The 20,368-nt window shown below is 37.4% G+C and overlaps 1 protein-coding gene across 2 annotated transcripts; it reads right to left on the bottom strand.

Annotated features, from left to right (window-relative positions):
• Positions 1 to 634: 634 nt before the first annotated feature.
• LOC135688340 (uncharacterized) lies at positions 635 to 18,525 on the bottom strand. Of its 2 annotated transcripts, XM_065205160.2 has the most exons (11): positions 17,836 to 18,525; positions 16,476 to 16,803; positions 15,276 to 15,490; positions 13,688 to 13,910; positions 12,827 to 12,885; positions 10,764 to 10,857; positions 8,014 to 8,100; positions 6,821 to 6,898; positions 6,486 to 6,566; positions 5,240 to 5,458; positions 732 to 4,853 (listed from the first exon to the last, which is right to left on the bottom strand). In XM_065205160.2, exons 1-11 carry the CDS (start codon positions 18,108 to 18,110, stop codon positions 4,482 to 4,484), a joined length of 2,031 nt encoding a protein of 676 aa, XP_065061232.2. In that variant the 5' UTR covers positions 18,111 to 18,525; the 3' UTR covers positions 732 to 4,481. The 2 variants fall into 2 exon arrangements, with proteins under 2 accessions (XP_065061233.2, XP_065061232.2); XM_065205161.2 differs by lacking the exon at positions 5,240 to 5,458 and having other exon boundaries at positions 635 to 4,853.
• Positions 18,526 to 20,368: the final 1,843 nt, after the last annotated feature.

Raw genomic sequence — 20,368 nt, 5'->3', positions numbered from 1 at the left:
CTTTTTGTTTGGGGGGAAGAACAGACTGAGAGTTTTTTATATGATTACCAATCTATTTACAAGTTTGAAATCTTCATGGAAATGACAAATAACCCGCAATTGGTAGCTCATGTTGCGAAATTTGTGGATGAAATTTCAAACTATAAAAGAAAATGCCAAAATTTTTTTTAAAATAAACCCCATTTGTTGCTGAAGTTGTTGCTTAAAAGCCGTGTTGCAGTGTTATGTTTTGGTCTATTTTACGTTGTCATGCTTATAAAACTCTAAATTGTCACTAGTTGACGTAAAAAAATTTACTTGATTTTTATATTGTATAACATTCCCCAGCTGGGGGTAAGAATTCATTGATTGATTGATTGATGATGATAAAGATGAGGATGATGGTGGTGATTGAGGCTGTAGTGGTTTGGCAAACGCTATAAATCTTAAGGATTGAAACTTAAGGAAGACTCTCGTAATCTATTAAACATATTGTTCTCAGTAGCGTAGTGAGGAGGGGGCAAAGGAGGGCAGACCTTCCCCTACCCAATGGCAAAAACTCTTTGAAAAAGGGCGCTTTCTGGCACTCCAAAGGGTGTGGAGTCCAATTTTTGCAATGCTCAACTCGCCTTTACCCCCCCCCCCCCCTACTCTTACCACCATTGCTACCCTACTGATTTTCTTTTATCAGAACTTATCAGAATAGTTAGTTAGTTAGTTAGTTAGTTAGTTAGTTAGTTAGTTAGTTAGTTAGTTAGTTAGTTAGTTAGTTAGTTAGTTTGTTAGTTAGTTAGTTAGTTAGTTAGTTAGTTAGTTAGTTAGTTAGTTAGTTAGTTAGTTAGTTAGTTATTTAGTTATTTAGTTGGTTAGTTTGTAACCTTATTTTAATTCGATATTGCTTCTAGCTATACATATATATATATGGATATATACACAGATAATTAATCTAAATCGAATCTACTGTACAACAAATTTAAGAGGAAATAACTAAGGAAATAAACATGTACATACATAAGCTAATTATTTGAAGCAACTTGGATATGAATGGACAAAATTTACACGATATCGATATAATTATATTTGCAAACGTTGCAGTTACAGCTAGGACCATCCCATCGTTTTATCAGCTGTTAAGATTTAAGCTTTTAAGATTGTCAGCTGATTTTAGTTCATTTGGCAGACAGTTTCAGATCTGAGGTCCTATGGCTTTAAGTTAGGATTCCGAGAAGGATGTTTTAAAGTTCTTGAACGAAAAAATGCTCTGCATAAAAGTTGGATTCAAATTTCTAATTGTCTTGAATACTTCAATACTGAGGGTTCTCTGACGAGCAACTTGCATTGTATACTTTTTTGACCTAGTAAGAAGATCATCATAGGAACTTTTATGATCATTGTACACAAATCTTGGCGCGTGTTCCTGTATCCTTTCAATTTTCTGAAGTGATTTTGAAGACGAAAAATACCAAACTAAAGGGCAGTAGTTTAAATTCGAATACACGAAACTTCGAACCAAAACTTCTTTTTCAGCGAAACCAATAAATGACTTGAGTCGCTTAAGGCCCCGTTCACACGGGAACGCAATCGTTCCGTTCCGTTCTTTTCCGTTCCGAAAAGCGGAACGCTCAGGGGTTGTGTTCACACGGGAACGCTTCAAACGACATCGTTCCGTTCCAAAAAGTGGAACGATAAAATAAGTGATACGAAAAGTGGAACGGTACGCAATCGTTCCGTTCCGTTCCCGTGTGAACGCGCAGAACTGGTCCAGAAAATGGAACGATAAGAGTTTTGCTCTTGGCGCATGCGTCAGTGTTGTTGTTGAGGGAAGGAAAAGGTGACAATAATAAACTAAGCGAAGAAAATGGAGGATTTCAAAAACACAATTGGGCTGAATCTCGCCGTCAGTCCATTTGAAAGATTCAACACCATTCTGCAAACATTGAAATTCCTTCCTTTTAAGGTTGGCTTCAATTTTCCCACGAGCTTGCTTATTTTGGGGCGCTTTTGTATTCTCCATTTTTTCAAACTGTTTAAAAAATTCAGAGATGGCTCAGAGATAAATCGAAATGATGAAATCTATCTCCATTATGGACATGCGCATTAAAAATCATTCACTTATTTTGGCGCGCAAATTGCAGAACGGAACGATTGCGTTCCCGTCTGAACATAAACAAAAATCGATACGCAATCGTTCCGTTACCGTGTGAACAGTATACCTTTTCGTTCCAGAAACTGGAACAAAAATGGAACGGAACGATTGCGTTCCCGTGTGAACGGGGCCTAAGAACGTTCAGTTGTGCCGCAGCTTTTTTTCAAAGGTATCATATATGTGGGTCAAAGTTCAGTTTGTAGTCTAGTGTTACACCAAGGATTTTAACAGTCTCTTCAGATTTGATAGAATGTCCTTGAAAGTTAAGATTTATGCCAGAAGTATTTGTCTGGTCCTTGTTAACAAAAAGTGCATGGAATTTGTTCGGGTTCGCAATCATTTCATTTTGTTCGAGCCATGACAAAGCGGTGTCGGCTTCACTTTCAAGACCCTGACAAGATTTGGAAAAGAAAGCAAGCCTGTTGTCACCAGCATAATTATACATGGTTGCTTGCTTTATAAAAGAGAAAAGATCATTTATGTAGAAATTGAAAATAATAGGACCTAAAACGGATCCCTGTGGTACTCCTGATACAATTTCTTGAAAGGAATTATAGACGTTATGTATTCGGATACTCTGCTTTCATTTTTTAAGACAGGAATAGACAAGAAACAGAGCATTTTCATCAAAACCATATGCATGAAGTTTAGCTATAATCAAATCATGCGGGATGTAATCAAAAGCTTTTGACAGGTCCATCAAAACGGACCCTACAATAAAATTGTTGTCAAGCTTAGAATCAACTCTTCTACAAGTTTAATCAAAACATGCTGTGTACTGTAAGCTGTTCTATAAGCTGCAATAAAAATTGAAAGAGTCTTATCAAGGAAGGGACTGAGCAATTCCTTTAGAATTTTCTCAACGATTTTGGAAAAAGTGTTGAGTATACTGACTGGACGAAAATTTCTCTCCATAGTACGAGCGGGCTCACCTCTGTCTAAAGGGCAAACTGCAGCAGTGTTTGCATTCTGGGGAAAAATGAAATTTCGAATGCTGCAATTGATGGCGTTAGTAAGAGGTACAGCCATATTATCGCTGGCGAGAGAAACAAGTTTCGGTGGAATTTGATCAACACCTGTTGATTTACTGCCATCGAGCATTTTCAGTTGGAGCCATACCTCACTAGCAGTAACCTCATTGAAGAAAAAGATTGAAAAGTTTGCTCAGGCTCTTGAACTATAGCTAAAATGCTTGGATGATCCTTGTACTTGTCAAGAATTAACCTTACAATTTCGCGATCATCACCAATCGAATTCGCATTGGCGATACTGGAAGGCTTCTTACCGGAAGTATTTTCGACACTATCTATGTAACAATCATTAAAAATCTCACCTAAATCATGATCATCAGTGACTATTTTTTCATCTTTATTCAGGGAAATGTCGGTATCAGCTAGCCAAATTTAGCCAAATTTTCTTAAGACAAATTTAGATAAAAAATTGACCAATCAGTGAGTGTGGTTCCACTAACACGCTCATTGATTGGGGAAAAATGATTGACAACCACTTTAACACCCGTTGAATGCCTTCAAATAAATTTAGTCAAAGGACAATAATTAAAACAGAACAACACTTGAGGTGTATAACGAACATATTGCTTTTTAATAATATTAGCAAAAAATATATCCTGCCATGAAACATGTCCTTAATAACAATGTTCTTACAGATAAAAATCTTTAATAACAACTTACGTACAAAATCAGTAGATTAGTATTGGCTTGTTCTTAATATGTTCTTTTGTTTTTTCGATGCTCCTGTTCTTATGAAATTTTTCTTATTAGAAGGTACCCTGGGTACTAGAGCCTCAGTGAAAGAGATGGTCCTCCTCTCTTGTCTTACTTCCCAATTTTTCACCGACCAAACTATCTCACTGAGACTATGGCACACACGGTATAACAAAGTGTACTTATAATAGAAAAATTTCTGCATTTTCAATTGGATTTGGGGCGTACATTAAGAACCCGTATAGGTATGATGTTTTTTGGATGTCATATTTGTAGGAGAGCGTTCCCTGACCTAAGGCGACCTGTGATTCGTTGATGCAGTCAAAAAAAACTCCTCGACGTGTATGACACGAGGTTAATCGGATTATCCTGACCGGATTCTTCAGCTTTTTCATTATAACCATAAAATGAATGTAATGATTCAGTTTAATTCTTCATAACGTAAAATATCCATTTTTCCCAGCAAATTAAATTCCCCAGCATCACTGTTCCGTTGATAAGGAGGCCTTCGTTCTTTTGCGTGTCTATGTGATAGAAAAGGTCGACCATATATCGTAAATACGACATTATCCTTAAGGGAGATTTCTGCATTTCTTGTGCTTATAAGAGGAACTGCACGGTGTCCTAACAGGTCACCTAAATTTATCAAAACTTGCCCTACTACTGGCCCTGTTCTTTGCTAGTGCATCTGCTATTCGTCTTCGGCTGCTTTCTTCCTCACTTATCGACCTGGCAGCAACGAAGGTGACACCCGTCTCCTGGCTCGCTGAACACTGGGTCGATTTGATTCTGCCATCCATGGATTCTATCGAATTAGCTTTATCAATTTTGCTACGACCAGTGCCTGATGCCGGGGGACTGGGCAACATTCTATTCTGCAAGTGCTTGCTAGTTGTTGTTCTTTTCTCAATAGAAAGCAATTTTAGCCTCGCTTCGCTTAGGGCATCTGTCAGCTCAAACCTCTCCTCGCACTCCCTTCGCACTGTTTCTTGCAGAAGATTGACCTAAAAAGCAAAAACCAACGTCACAAAAACTATTTTGCCCAAACAATTTACGTGGATAGCTTCTGGTGTTATTTTTTCTATACGTAAAGTAGAAATCACCGAGTACTGGTGGGAATTCAGTACTTTGCGATTTTGAAGATTTCTTCATCTTTAGAGTAAGTATAAAACAATGATAAATAAAAAATGTAATTCTACGGACAAAACTACCATCATTCCGAACCGGTTAGAGAGTTTTCTCAAAGACTTGGTTAGCCCGGGCAAGTCATTCATTTTATCCTCTTCGTGATTTTAAACCAAAGAGCTGCCACTCCGTGTAGCCTTTTACTCGGCTGGATACCAAAAATCAATGTTTCGTTTTACCTCATTCTAAATTCAAATCGAATTACCTCCTCCTTCTTGGTAGCGAGATCCGTCTCGAGCTTCTCAAAGTCTACCGTAATGTAATCCAAGGCCCGTTTCGTGTCAAGGTACTTCTGCTTATAAGAGCCATCCTCGCCCAATGTTTGTTTCTGCATATTCAATAGCCTACTTTCCAGGTCTGTTATTTTCATTTCAAGATTCTGTATCAAAGCTTCTTGGGATCGATTTATGCTATCTTGCTTTTCCTATAAAATGAGAACATTGTGACGAAAATAGATTTGATCATTAGCGAATAAAATTGCGTTGTATCGATTTCATCCAAACTGCTCTTTGATCAATAATCACCAAGCGTATGAGCGCATGCCTGAATGGAAGTGGTCTTTTAGTATAGGCCATTTAGCTCGGTTCATTTACTCTAAACTAGAAAATTATTCAAAGTTCTTAAAATCACCATCTTGATGGATTTGATCAAGCTCAACCTTTCTTTAAGGCAAGTCATAAACAATAGCTTCATTAAAAGCTTTTCCACCTACACCTAGCATCGTCCCTACCCTATGTTTTCTAACTGACTAAAAACTTAATAAGACTTAATAAGAATAATTAAAGAATAACAAACAAGACGGACTTCAACAATTATTATCAAAAGTAGTCGCAATGATGACGATGGCCGGTTATAAAAACTTTTACAAAATTGGTTAAGACAAACTTAGTTTTTCAGAAATGTTGAAAAGCTGCATTTTCTCTTGGGATAAGGGCCATCTTGGCCTGTGTATTTATAAAAAAAGCCCTTTTTGCTGCATGGGAGCAAAATAAAGAAAACGCTTTGGATGGGTATATCTTCATTAATTTGATATCCCATGGGAATTATCAAGAATTTTTTTGTGCACAAAAGTGGGTCAGGTACCCTTCATGGCTTTATAAAGTTTTTTAGGAACATTTGGGTCTACCACCTTTTCAATTTGTAACAACCACTGCTCCCAACATCCTACCTTCTTACCTCTAGAGACAAATGCATTTTTTCCCTCATCACTTGCTTTCCTTCAATCCATGGATTGTACCACAAAGGAAATGGAGACAAATTTACATTGGGTGCTAGAGCCACTAAGAAGTAAAAAACCAAAAGCAATGTGCGTTGAAAGAAAGAGGTGCGGCAAAGTAAACACTCCTTTCTCCACTCTCTCTTAGGTTCTCATAATGAATATCGACTGATTCTGTTTTTTAATTCTCAGAGAATCTTGTACCCAGGCTACCATTAAACACACGAGCTCTTACTTTGTTCTTTGAAAGCATCGTTTCCAGGTTGATGATTTCTTCACGAGATCGCCTCTGCAATGTTTCGTACTGCTTTTGAATCTAAAAGCAACAAAAAAACTAGTTGGAGGTTTTAGATTTGCCTTGATATACTTTGCCTTGAAAACTAGTTGGTTGTTCTGGATTTGGTAAATGGGTGCAGCCTTACGTGCTTAGAAAATTCAATATGACGCACGTTTACAAATATACTGCATTGAATTAACTTCAAGTCGTCTAACAGTTTGGGTTGGGGTTTGGGTTTCGGTTATATAAGATATAACTGGAATGTATGACATGAATAGTCAATGAAAACCAACCTTTCCAGTTTTCTGTCTCTCGTTTTTTATATATTCCTCCTTTTCTTTTTCTTGTGCATTTCGTAAGTCCTGAATTTCCTAGAAAATGTGTATTATTTATCTTAATGGTCCAAAAGGTTTATCATTCTATATGCCTAGAGGTATGACCATTGCACGTTTTAGAACAGACGCAAAGAGTCTAAAAATGTGTTTCTTTTTAACTCGGGAAGAGGCTTTTTCAAGCAAGAGGCATTTAATTTTATTTATTGTTAATCATGTTAAGTATAATTAACACTGGTAAACTGTGTTATAACTGTATAAACTATAAATTTCGGATTTAAATAAGAGAACTGATATGGTAAATTAACAAAGAGAGTACCGAAGTGTGACGTCATCAAAAGTCTTTTTAAAAATTGGGCGAGATATGGCCAATGAAGGATTTCAAGGCCTGGTCCTGTTATTCTGGCCTGGTTCATAAAGTTATGAAATAGGGCAAGAGGCCGTGCTCATGCAACCATATCCTAGCCAATTCGTAATACCTTCAACTGATTTTGCATATCGAGAAGTATTTTATGATTCTCTTTCAGGTTATGCGATCAAAATTTTTCTATAATAAGAGAATATTGTGACGTCATCACTTCGGTACTCTATTGCAAATAAATTGATAAGGTATATGTGGTATAAGGTGTAAGGTTATATGTGGATAAGATATCACAAGTCAATGCTTCAAATTTTTTACTGCTCTCCCCTTTCTTGCACTTTCAAAAGCTTTACAGATGTCTCATTACCAGAAAATAATGCCCTAACACTAGAAAAACTATTTTGAAATGTTCAATGAATTGTTTGTTATTTTTTGCCTACAACAACATTCAAATTAAAGAGATAACAATAAAGACCTAACAATAGTATCCACTATTTAAATTGAACCATGATTGGCTTATAAGTGCCCTATTTAAATTTCAGGCTGTCCGAAATGTTTTCACATCAGTTATTACATCAACATAAAAAACAAGGACCAAAACCCAGTAAAGAGGAGAAAGTATCAAAGACCAAAGAAAACAAAAGAAGAACATAGAAGAACATTTCGCAATGCAAAGAGAAAGTAGAGTATATAGAGAACTAAGATACACTGACACCTCTTAGGGTAAAGGGCGTCGGATAATAAAAAAACTTAACGGTTATACCCAAACCTGCTGCAAGAAACTGAACTTTACCTTTTGGAAAGAATTTGTCAGCTCCTCCCAAAGTTGATTTTTCTCCTCGTTTAGCTGAAGTCGTTGTTTTGTTAACTCTTCTTCAAGCTAACATCAAAATTGAAAGTGAAATAAAATATATGCAAGTATTTATGCAAAAAAGAATGTAAGAATAAACTACCAAAGGACTAGGAAAGTTAAAAAACACAAAGTCAACAAAACCACATTGAAAGACAGTTAAGACTCCAGTGCAAGATTTATCTTGGCACTCATTACGCAGAAATTCGATGCCAGGTTCTTTGGACAGGGACACTCGGAATGGAGTTCTAAAGTTATGGCGGCACAAAAAATCTATTCTAAAATTTTTGAATGCCATAACCTGAAGGAGCTGTTGTGTTTTGAGAGTCTAGCGACTTGTTCACTGCGAAAAATAAACAGGTTATGGGCCCAGGCCAAACCACTGCGTAATGAAGTTTAATGTTCTGGATTTCCATTTATCTCGTCGATAAAGGTATAAAGGAAACTTTGATCGAGCATGGTTGGAATTGGAGATAAATACGAAATCGAAAAATTAGATAGGTCGAACTGGCCTCCATGGAAGTTTCAAATGAAACATTTGTTGATGGCGAAAGATGTGTGGGATCACGTAGATGGAACGATTCCATTACCTGACGATGATACAGCATCTAGAGCTACATACGAAAAGGCCAAGCAAAAGGCAATAGCGACGTTGGTAATGGGAATTTAGTCGAATCTTATCTACTTGGTGACATCATGCGAAACACCGAAGGACCTGTGGGATACTCTCAAAGCCTGTTTCGAGAGGGATACGATAGCGAACAAGCTGTTTCTCAAAGAGACAATATTTTACTTCAAAAATGCTTGAAGGGCAATCGGTTCAGGATCATTTGAAACGTATGAAGGAAATTGCTGAAAAACTCCATGCACTCGGGTCTACAGTAGCTAAAGAAGAGCAAGTCGTGGCATTGCTCATAAGCCTTCCACCAAGCTATACAACACTCGTTACAGCTCTGGAAGCTAAAGGAGATGAACTATCACTGGCCTTCGTCCAGCAAGCCCTTATCAATGAAGAGCAGAAAAAACAGGCCTTCAAAGCAACCGCAACGACTAAAATTAATCGAGACTCTGCATTGCACCTGGAAAAGGGCATGAGCAGGCCTTTCAAAAGCAAATGTTACAACTGTGGCAAGGAGGGTCATAAAAGCTTTGAATGTCACGAAAGGAAGCAAGTGAGGCCCAGCAACCTGAAACTAGCTACTCTATGTTCCGAAACTAGCTTGCAACCTGAACGACTAGGACATATAAATAGAAAACAGCTATTGGAATCAGTCAAGAAGAAGATCATCAAAGAAGTTGCCATCCAAGGAATGGACTTTTGTACAGGGTGTGCGGAAAGTAAAATAAGTAGAAAACCTTCCAAGTCAACAGAGGGGATCAAGATTTCTAGAAAATTACAGATAGTTCCAGCGACTTATGTGGACCAATGTCCATACAGAGCTTTTCAGGAAAGCGTTATTTTGTCACATTCATTGATGACTACTCGAGATGTGTCAAAGTCTACTTCATTAGAAAGAAGTCTGAGGTACTAAAGAGGTTTAAAGAATTTGAAGCCTCTGCAACCAATGAAGCTGCATGTAAAATTGGAGCCTTGCGTACAGATAATGGCGGAGATATGTATCAAATGACTTTGAAAATCTTCTGAAAAAGAAAGGTATCAAACACGAAACTTCTGTTCCTCACTCTCCACAACAGGAGCATCATGAAATACCTCTAAATGCGCGATATCAGTCAAATGTGTTCCATATGTTTAGCCCACATAAGCTGAATATTTTGTTGAATATTAATTTTTAAAGATTCTACATAAACGGCTTTAGGAATTTAAGTATTGAGTTCGTTTGTTGGTGAGGGACAGGAGTACCACTGTGTTACAAGAACGGCGAGTATTGTTCTTAACGGGAGGACAGCTTGTAAATTAGGGAGGGCAGCAAAACTTGTCTTTGAATGGCAGGGGATGACAGTGAAACATGTCTTGGACAGGCATGGCCAGCGTGCTAAAGCGTACTTAAGAGTGACTAGAGAACGAAAAGTCTCAGGTTGCAGGGGACGTGGGGAAATGGAATTATGCCCGGCTTACACCTTTTCGAAAGGCAACTACCCGGTCGGGAAATTTCTCACTGGAGATGGTTTTACCAGGTTGGCTACACAGAGGTGCAGTAAGGGTACTAAAAACCCACAAAGGCGACCAAATTCCTGTATAGCTTTCTATTATTTATACATGCTTGAAAATATTTCTTTCAAAAGCAAGCAGGCTTGATTTCATAAGGCAGTTTTTGATTGCAGAAAGATTAGGCAGAAACAAGGAGCACCCAGTAGGGAACATGTACTGATGGCTTTCGCCCCCCCCCCCCTAATAAAATTTCAGAAATATCGTTGTTTTAGCCCTGCTCTTGGTTTTAGCATGTTCAGCCCCCTCAATCTGTAATATGCTCCACCGTCCTCGTGCGCTGGTTGACTCTGCTTCTTGTGTGATGGGAAGATAAAGAGAAGATTGCATTTCACCGACCCTTATGAGGTTAATCACCTTTACAAATACGCTGTGTCAGATGGCCCAACGATATATATTTTAAAGACAATACACTGCGCCCCCATCGAACGCATACCATAACGCATGCAATCGAATGCACACAATCGAATGCACACGATCGAATGCATACAGTGGAACGCACGCATACGATCGGAATAAAACTAACCTTCTTAGGCCATGAATCAGCTTCCAGCATCTTCTGTTTAAAGCTGTCTCTCAGCTGCGCGATTCTGTTTTGATGAGCAGCAATCATATCCTCTCTTAAAAGGAAGCACATGTAATTCAGCAATCCAAAGGAGCTTTTGTCTTTTTTGTGATACACGTGGATTATCAAAATAGCATAGCCTTTACTAAGGGAAATCAGCTTGCTGGGGGGTGGGAGGGGAGGAGTAAAGCTTTGTTGATATAAAAAAGGACAATAGCATAGAGTTTTTGAAATTACTGGAAATTGAAATTTACTGGGGCTGGAGGAACAATTGCTTCCCAGATATTATAAATAGAGATTGTAAAAAAGGCCCCACAAAACAACAACTGAATCGGGCCCCAAAAGTTGCTTCAAAAGTGGCAAAGTTGACCTTAGATGCTTGGCTAAGGAAAATCTTGGGACGACAAAAAGCGAGACATTTGGTGCACATATAAACATGGTCCAAACGCGATACGGATAAAAAGGCAGAAGCTATTTCCTTTTAACATAGGCTTGCAAGTTGTTTAATAATAGGTCAAACAACTCAAAATTATCTACCGCCTACTGAAGACGCAGCTGATTGGCTCTTTTTTACCAATCAATCATCGAACTTAGCATTGTGGACGAAAGTTTTGCAAAACTGTTATTCAGTTGCTTACTATGTCCTTGCCACTTGAATTTTAGATTGGAATTGATGTTATGCAGGAATTTTTGTGGCTGCAACCGATCATAATCGAACACTCTAGGATGCATATGATTGATTCACACTAAAATTCAAACAGTGGCAGAAGTCTGTGGTCCCTATGCATTTCTAACATAGGGAAAGCTCGTAACCTTTGTCTCAACATCGGGAATATTTACCTAAGAAGTGGAAAAAGTAAGGTCACCTAATGAGGGATTTTGATGCCCCCTGCCAGGGATGTAGTACTAGGGGGCTCAGGGGGCTCAAGGGGGCCGCACTTTCAATGCCGAATACTAACCACCAATTTCTATATTCTGCAATATTTTGCAATATACTAATTGTTTTAGCAATATTTTGTGCAAGAACCCCCCTTGTAATTTTGATGGCACTACACCGCTGCCCCTTGCCCATCAAAATCTCAAATTTCGCCACTGCCTGTAAGTATCGAAACGCTCGTTTCACACTCGCTCGAATACACTCTTTTTTTATAAGAACCAGCAAATATAGGTTCAGGCTGACTATTCTTAACTTTTTCGAAAATCTGAGGCTGGATTGTTCTTAATTTGTTCTTAAATCAAGAGGGTGTAAGCAGTGCTATTGCTAGCTTTTTCGCTTTAAGGTGGTGTACAGGCTTCATTTGCCAACAAAGTGCGCGAGACAGCCTTTATTCGCTGACAAAATTGAATATTCACCAAAAAAGCACCCACACATCGCTAAAAATCCCCAATTTTGAGAAAAAACGTTGTTCAAAGTTGCATTTTGCAGAAGCTCAGCCTCAGCTTGTTCTTTATTTGTTTTTAACTTTTGACCAATTTTTAGGCTCGTTTTTTCATAAAATTGTTCTTATAAAAAAAGAGTGCATTGCGTTACCTACGTCTGTCTGTCTAAACATTGAATAAATTTTGAAGCAGCTAAATGCCGATTGAAATAATAACAATATATCTCAAGTAGCCTTCTTAAACCTCAGATTCAAAAATTCATCTTACACCCCTGTGTAACGAACACGGCGAGATTTTTCTTCGGGGGGAATAGCAGCAGTTACATATGGCAGGGGAAAACAAAATTTGTCTTAGACTGGCAGCGGAGGGGTAAAATTTGCAATCATGTTGACAGCGCTCGGGGTCAAAAGATAAATCGGGGTCAGATGGGTGAATTTGCTTATAACTCAAAAAACTTACCGCATTGTTATGTCGTGCCAAAGAAGGAACTTATGAATACATGGGGAAAGCGAAATATACCCGGGTCAATCAGTATTTCGGAATAAGACTCCCCGGACAGGAAATTTTCTCATCAGTTGTTACACAGTGGTGTCATCTTCACGCCGAAGGGTTCCTAAAAATGTTGACACATATTTATAAAATACCTTTCCTTCTTCAGCATTGCGACTTCCATTTTTGCTTTATCAAGGCATTCCTTCAAAACCTGTCAGGAAAGACCCATATGTCAATTCAGTACCCTTTACTAGCATAGGTTCCAAATCTTTGATTGGCTGAGCGACCCAAATTCTCCATACTCCATTAGCCAAAACAGAATTCAAGAATATGAAAACAAATGTGTCTCGCAGCTAGATTTAGGCCTACTTTTGACGTTTTTACCACTACCCACAAAAAAATAAACGTGTAAGATGCAAGATGCCTATTGAACATCGAAATAAAATGAGAGTTACAAAAATTGGGAATTTTTTCAAATGCCCTTTTACTGAAGCCTAAATCATCTTTGATTTTACCAAAATCAATACCCAAAAATATATTTTTTCTTGAAAAGTGGTACCCCAAAAAATGGCACATCCCGTACCAGTGAATGTGGAAGTTACCCCCCCCCCTACCGGGTACAAAACTCCTGGTTTGGTTCTGTTTGTTTCAGACCCCTAACTTGAAAGTAGAGGTTTGGAACCCAGGCTGACAGAAACATGCTTGCTGTGCATAACCCAGTAGAACTTTGGACACCTCTCAACGGACAATTTTTGTGAACACGCCCTTTAGAAGGGCTTAACTTCATTCATTCGTTCGAGATGTTTAACTAGTATAAGATATAATTTATAATTAATAGACATCGACATCTTAGGGCAATTGGCTTCCTTGCCTCTCCCTCACGACGGCCCTGCCTCTCAACAACCTCAAGGACCTAGGGCCGCTATTCCGGTCCCACAAGTGTCACCTATATACAGGTCTCATTGTGCAGTCCCCTGCATGGTACGCACAGTAAAGAATCAACGAGTACTTACCTTTAATTGAACTGAAGCTGTTGACATCTCTTCCTTTTCTTTGTCGCTGGACTTTTTCAACCATTCAATTTGATCTTCCCGATCTTTTAACTGTTCATAAATAATACCTTTCTCTTGATTAAATTCTCTTTCTAGCTTGGTTTTTTCTTCTATTGCTTTATTACAAGTACTCTCACTAGCTTTCAAAGAAGACTCCATTTCCATCAACTTGTGATTTCGCTCGCTAAAAAACAAACTACATTCAGCATTCAACAAATTATTTGTTGCATACATACAATGCCTGCCAAAATTAATTGGAACGACAGGAAAATTGTACTGTATTTTAACATTTGTCATTTATTTTCTAAAATATTAAAACTCCCATCCCCTTCTCTCTAAAACAACGTTGATATTCTAGACAAATATCATACAAAGTAAAAGAAAATACAAACAAGACAATCTCCTTCTTGGTTTTAAAGTAACCAAATATTGTTGCAAAGGGGTGGCTGAATTGATATTGCCTTTGTAAATTGCCGTTAGCGGTTCAAGACTTTTGGCACGGGTTAAACTTACATCCTCTTCGGTATGATCATATATATTCGATGGTTGTAAAATGGTTGTCTATACGGTACTTAAATGGTTGTCTATACGGTACTTAAATGGTTGTCTATACGGTACTTAAAAGTATACAGCGGCAACTACTGGCAAAAAGGTTGCCTTTAGGCCTAATTGCTTGCAAAGAAATGAAACTAACAGATTTTTCAAACAGGCAAAATCACCTCAGATTTCAGCTCATTACCAGGGAGATGGGAAGAAATGTGTAATTTCTGGTTATACGGAGGTTCTTTTCCATTAGCGGATCAAGGGAAATGAGTTTGAATTTTGCTGCATCGTCGAATTTTAGTCTCATAACATAAAACTCACATACAGTCTTTTCTCTAAGTGTTCTCTTTACAAAGTGTTTTAAAACGTTTGAACAATCAACTAATGGGAAATACTGTTTATTGATATTGTATGTTATTTACTGAAGAAGATGGCATTGCAAAATGGTCAATTGTATGGCAAAGAGTTATTGTTAAGATTAGTCAGAGGGCGATATGTATATAAAAATTCATATATCTTTTAACGAGCCAGTGGTAGTTACTGCAAAATAGCACGCGACAGCAAACTGGAAACAGCGTACCAAAGTTTTGTTTGCTTTACATTCCTCAGAGTATTAAACGTTGAATAGTGACAATAAGATGAGAGAAAACTATGATGCTTTGAAAAAAGGTTCACTTTTAGCCGAAAGCTATTAAAAGCCGTTGCAACGATAGGTAAGAAAAAATTGATCATGAGAGGTAGGGCTTGGTACCAAGAAACTTCGTATTAAGGTACCTTCGGTCATCAACATTCTACTCTCTTTTTAATCAAGAGGAGCATGGCACCCTACTCAACCTAATGTATTTGATAATTTTTAGAACATAAGCTAAAGTAGTCACCTACTTTCCAGAAGATACATTTGCAACAAATATGTCATTAAAACCCAGCACTGTGACCCAGAGTAGCCCACTCTTCTGAATACATTCCATTGCCCCTTAAGGATATGAAAAAATTTCAAAGAAAATACCTCAATAGTGACTTGATTTTGTTCAGTGCATCAGACACTGATTCTTTTTCACCAGCTAATTTTGAATTTTCGACAGCCTTTTCCTCTAACTCTTTGGTTCTTGACAATAAAGATCGTTCTAGATCATTTTTAGCTTGAACAAATTCCTCAAATCTGCCCAAATCACCTTTCAGCTTAGTGCAGTTTCCTCTGCAGGCATCAAGTTCTCTTCTCAACTATTAAAATGAATGTGCACTTAACATCAACATTGAGCATAGCGATAGAAAATCAATCATTAGTATTCAATTGTCTATATCCCATAATCTAAAATCTTATCTATACATTACTCAAACCTTCCGAAATTCTCTGGGGTGCACCCTCAAAGTGCCCCCCAAGTTCAAAACACTTGAGGTAGATACAAAGCTATTGGATCTTGCGCACATAAACAACAGTAAGATTAGCTTGGGCCTAGAAATTTATGGAGTGGGGAACAGAATGGAAAAAAGAGACACTAGACTTTGCACAATAGAGATGTTCAAGAGGGCATGGGGGAACGTATAATCAAAACAAGGTGGAAAACTTTGTTCATTATCCCTTCTGTTTGTTATGCCACTGAAAATGATTCAGTCTATGCTTTTAAAAACTTCTTGAAAATTTTTTGGGAGCTGGCTCTTTTCATAGACACTCTTCTTCAATCCCTGTTCACTTCTGTCTCTGTTCCCATGATGTTCAAGAAAGGAAGACATGAATTTTAAATGTACAGTTAACAAAATACTGATGCACAAAATTTCAGGTGTAGCCTGATTGTGGCATCCTAATAATTCTGCAAAATGGGAAAGTGGTATAAAGTGACCACAAAAACAAGGAAACTGAGAACAAAGTTATTATAACCTTAATTGGTCACAATAATCAAAGAAATTGGTTTATCTATAAAGCCTTAGCTCAGAAAAGGAAATCACTGAATTATTATTAATATAGGAGTTAAAAGAGCTTCAATTGAACAATCTGCTGAGGCATAAAGATGAGAGCAAGAGAAGGAGGGATAATCCCAGCAGACCTGCCGAATAGGAAAATAGACATTTATTTTTATATCTTTCAAATTTTCATCCCAAGACATGAGCTGGGTGTAAGTATTCTAGCACATTTGTGAAAATAAAATAAACAATTAAAAAGTATTAAGCTCTGCAAGAAATTAAGATACACTTGACAAAGAATACCTACTTCATTGCACTCTGTTATTTTTTGGTTCTTTTCTTTTTCATTTTGACAGGCAATCTCTTTTAGGGTGATAAGTGCCCTCAACAACTCCTCATCCATTTGGTTTTTAACTTCTGTAAAATCTTTTATTAGAGCGTCCTTTTCTGTTTTTAAATTAAAAATTACTTCCTGTACACCTTTTAGCAGTTTCTTTATTCCTTTGCCCTTTATGATCAAATTTGAAACAATTTTCTCTCTTTCTTGTAATTTTGCATCGCATAATTCATATTTCACTTCAAATTCTTTTTTTATTACATCTGTTTCTTTTAGTTTGTCTGCCAAATCCTTGAATCTGTTTCAATAAAAATTAGTATAAATTGATAAATCAAAATAAGCAATGAAATATAGGTTGAAATATAGTCTCTTTAATCTAAGAATCAAACAGTTGGGGCTTTCAGTGGGGGGCACTAGAGAGTGCAGGCACACATACTGGTGAAAAGAATGATTACTGGGTGCTAATAGGTCAATCAATTGACAAAATCCTTTTTTGTAATTTTTCACATGGAATCCTTGCTAAAACAATTTTCTCGCTGCTCTTGCTAAAACAATTCAGTTCAGAATGACTATGTTCTTGAATGACTTTGTTTTCACTGTTCTCATTAAAATGATTTGTTTTCAAATGATCTTGTTTTAGATTGATGACTTTAAACATCGTTATCAAATGACTCTGTTTACAAGCATATCAATGGGAACACAGTTTAACAAATGAGTTCATTCAGCTCTGTTTTTATATGAATTAGACATGGCCTACCTTTAACTGATGCTATATTAACTGTTCTTTGCTTTGGTAAGAGGGGAGATGCTTTTTTGGTTTATTCGCTAAAACTGTTTTCTTCTGTTATTTTCTTTAACTTGGCTGAACAAAATTGAAACCTGTCACATTTCTAAAATAGTTAATGTCTGTGTCACTGACATGTTGCACAGTAGTAACCTTAACAATAATTTGATCGTTTGTAGAATTCACTCTCTTTGGAATAATCTAGAAGACTTGGCCTCATTGAGAATGAACATGAACACAACTAGATACAATGTAGCAATTAGTTCATTTTAGAAGTTTTGTTAAGTTTACTGTTTCAATAGAAAAATTTATTGTTTTGTGTTATCAAAAAAGTTTGATTCGCACACCCCAGTCTAACCACATGAGTTTTTGATCGGGTCCCTTGATTTCTGGACGTTAAAGCCCTGCACACATTTATACAACACTGTTTTCTTGCTTTTTGAGTTATAAATAAAAAATAAAAAAGCAGGTTTATCTAGTAAAAATTGCATAAAAAGCCAACAATCTTTCTTATTCATTTCAAAAAAAATTGTGACAGAAACTTACCCTTCTTCCTTCAACAGCAGCTTATCTCCCAATTCCTTACTTCTTGAGCGTTCATGTGTTAGTTGTTGCAATAAGTTTTCCTCCCTCTCATCAAATCCCTCGTACTGTTTTAACTTCTTTTGTAAACACAATATTTCTTCCTCCAGTTTCTTTATTTCGTTATGAATCAAATAACTCACCCCACAAAATTGGCAAACAGTTTCGTCAGGTTTCATTGACTGAATTTCCTTTGGCAGTGGATGTTGGGGCTTCACAAAATTTTCCCGCGATTCCATCTTTTAGAATAAATACTCCGATGGTCTCAATCAAACTTAACTGTAACGCAGAGTTGGCCTATACTCAGACTGGGAAATATGATAGCAATAAAACACTAACAAGCCATTTGATACTGTTTAATTGATTGGCATTCATGAGCCGTGTCGTACAGGACTACGACCGCATTATTACACATAGATTATACGTATAAGGCCTATACAGGGCCTAATGCTCTATTATGCTAAAACCGAAGCTTTAAAAACACAGTACACATGTATCTATCTAAACATTTCAAAGCTACTTTACTTCGCCACTCTTTAACCCTTTTTCGGTTTCCAGCATTGACAGAAAAATAGTTTTGCTCCGCAGATCAAAAGACCAAGGCAACATGGCCGACAGTTCCTCCTAGCTTCTAGGCCCTAACTGTTGCTATGGTTTCTGCATGGTCAGCATATATAGTTTGGAGCCCTGTGGATCTTAAGCTGTTACTTACAGCAGGGTTGCCATTTGGCCGTTTTGACGGCCAAATTCCTCTATTCTGGCCGTTTTCAAAGCTATTGGCCGTCCAAAATTGATTTGGCCGAAAAAGTAAAAGTTGGCCGAATTTCGGCCGCATGTTGAAAGCCACAAAAATACAAAGAAAACGAAGTTTTTGCACAGAAAATATTCAACATTTTGTTAAAACCATCTCAAAATTGCAAATAACGAAGCAAGAAACAAAGTAAAAGATAACAGAAAATTGAAATTGAAAGCAAGTTGGAGCTTTTGTAACAAACAAAGCCAATTTTGATTACACTATTACTCTAAAGACTTAGCCAAAATGTAGCTTTTTTGTATATTTTGTATGGCTGGCCGAATTTGGCCGTCACACGTAAAATATTTGGCCGCCAACCATCCCAAGCATCTGGCAACCCTGACATACAGTTATGTTTCACAATTAAAAGAAACTCGTTGAGAGAAACAAGTACTGGATAAACGTCGAAATTTTGTAAAAATCCATCAACACGATTCCTGGGCTTCAACGCAGGTTGGAAAGTGGGGGGCAGGAGAAAATTTGACAATCATTACAAAAGATTTTGAAAAAAGCTCTATTGTTTAGAAAGAAGCTCTTTTGTTTTGCAAAAAAGTGAGGGGCCATGGCGCAAAAATGAATTTTTACTTTCTAAGGGCGGCGAAGGCGCCCTTGCCAAATAGCTAGCAAGCAAGGAAGATTTACATAAAAGAACCTAACAATACTAAAGTTGAAAAGAACAATAATCACCTTGCAACATACCATCTCTTCTTTCTTACTAACTTTGATGTGCTTAGCAACGATCGTCCAACACCATCTCAAGATCGCAAGTGATTGTGTCCCAATCTGAAGAAAATTTTGTTGCATAAGCTAAACAATTTAGCAACGACACCAGAAAATTGATTAAAGCCATGAAATAGCTTTCAGCCTGTAGAAACTCTTTCAAGAGAAAACTTGCATTATTAAAAATTGCTTGGCCATATTGGCTACCTCAAATGGCCATGGGGCCATATTTTGAAGAAAGCTTATGGGTATTGTCCAGGATCTTCCATGGGTATAGGGCGATGTGGTGGTTATTTGGATGCATTTTCCGAACATCCCCCACATCCCTAGAAAAGTTCACCCCGTCTTTCTACCCCTAACCTCCGTCAATAATGACGTCCTTAATTATCATTGTTGTGAAGTGATACAGTACCCCCCCCCCCCCGGATACTAGACTCACTTTTGTGTTTTATATAGAGTGAGTCTGGTACCCAGGGTAACGATACAGGTGCTATAACGATACTCAAACATACCGTTAAGTTTGACAAAGAATAACATACTCATTTTGAAAATTTTCTTTCACGTCTTATCAGTGATTGATTGACTACCCCCTCTCCTCATTTGGAGGTCTTTCGGTACGTCCACAGATAAATGGATATAGATCGGCGTGCTTCCGAACTCTTGTACTTTACTGAATATTTCCGAAACTTTGAAGGAACATTTGAAGATGGCACAATAAGTGGCGCCAAATTGCCCCTTTTCCCCTGCGATCTCTTCCCCAGCACGCCACTGAACAAAAGGACCTCAATGTTTTAAATTAACGACGTCGTTAGGAAATTTCCTAAAGCGTTAAGAAACTGGAGTATTCAACGTTGATTTTTTTCTTTTGAAGATTAGTGTATATAAGCATCATACATGTAGTAACATCACAACACAAATATTTGTTAGGAAACTTGTCTAAAAAGGATTACATGTACATTTGTAATGAGGAACTCAATTCCTAGC

This window comes from Rhopilema esculentum, chromosome 19 (assembly GCF_057945365.1).
Source record: "Rhopilema esculentum isolate cy_ngs chromosome 19, ASM5794536v1, whole genome shotgun sequence".
Taxonomy (NCBI): Eukaryota; Metazoa; Cnidaria; class Scyphozoa; order Rhizostomeae; family Rhizostomatidae; genus Rhopilema; species Rhopilema esculentum.
Note: the sequence above shows the minus strand (reverse complement) of the source record. Positions and strands in the feature narration are given on the sequence as shown.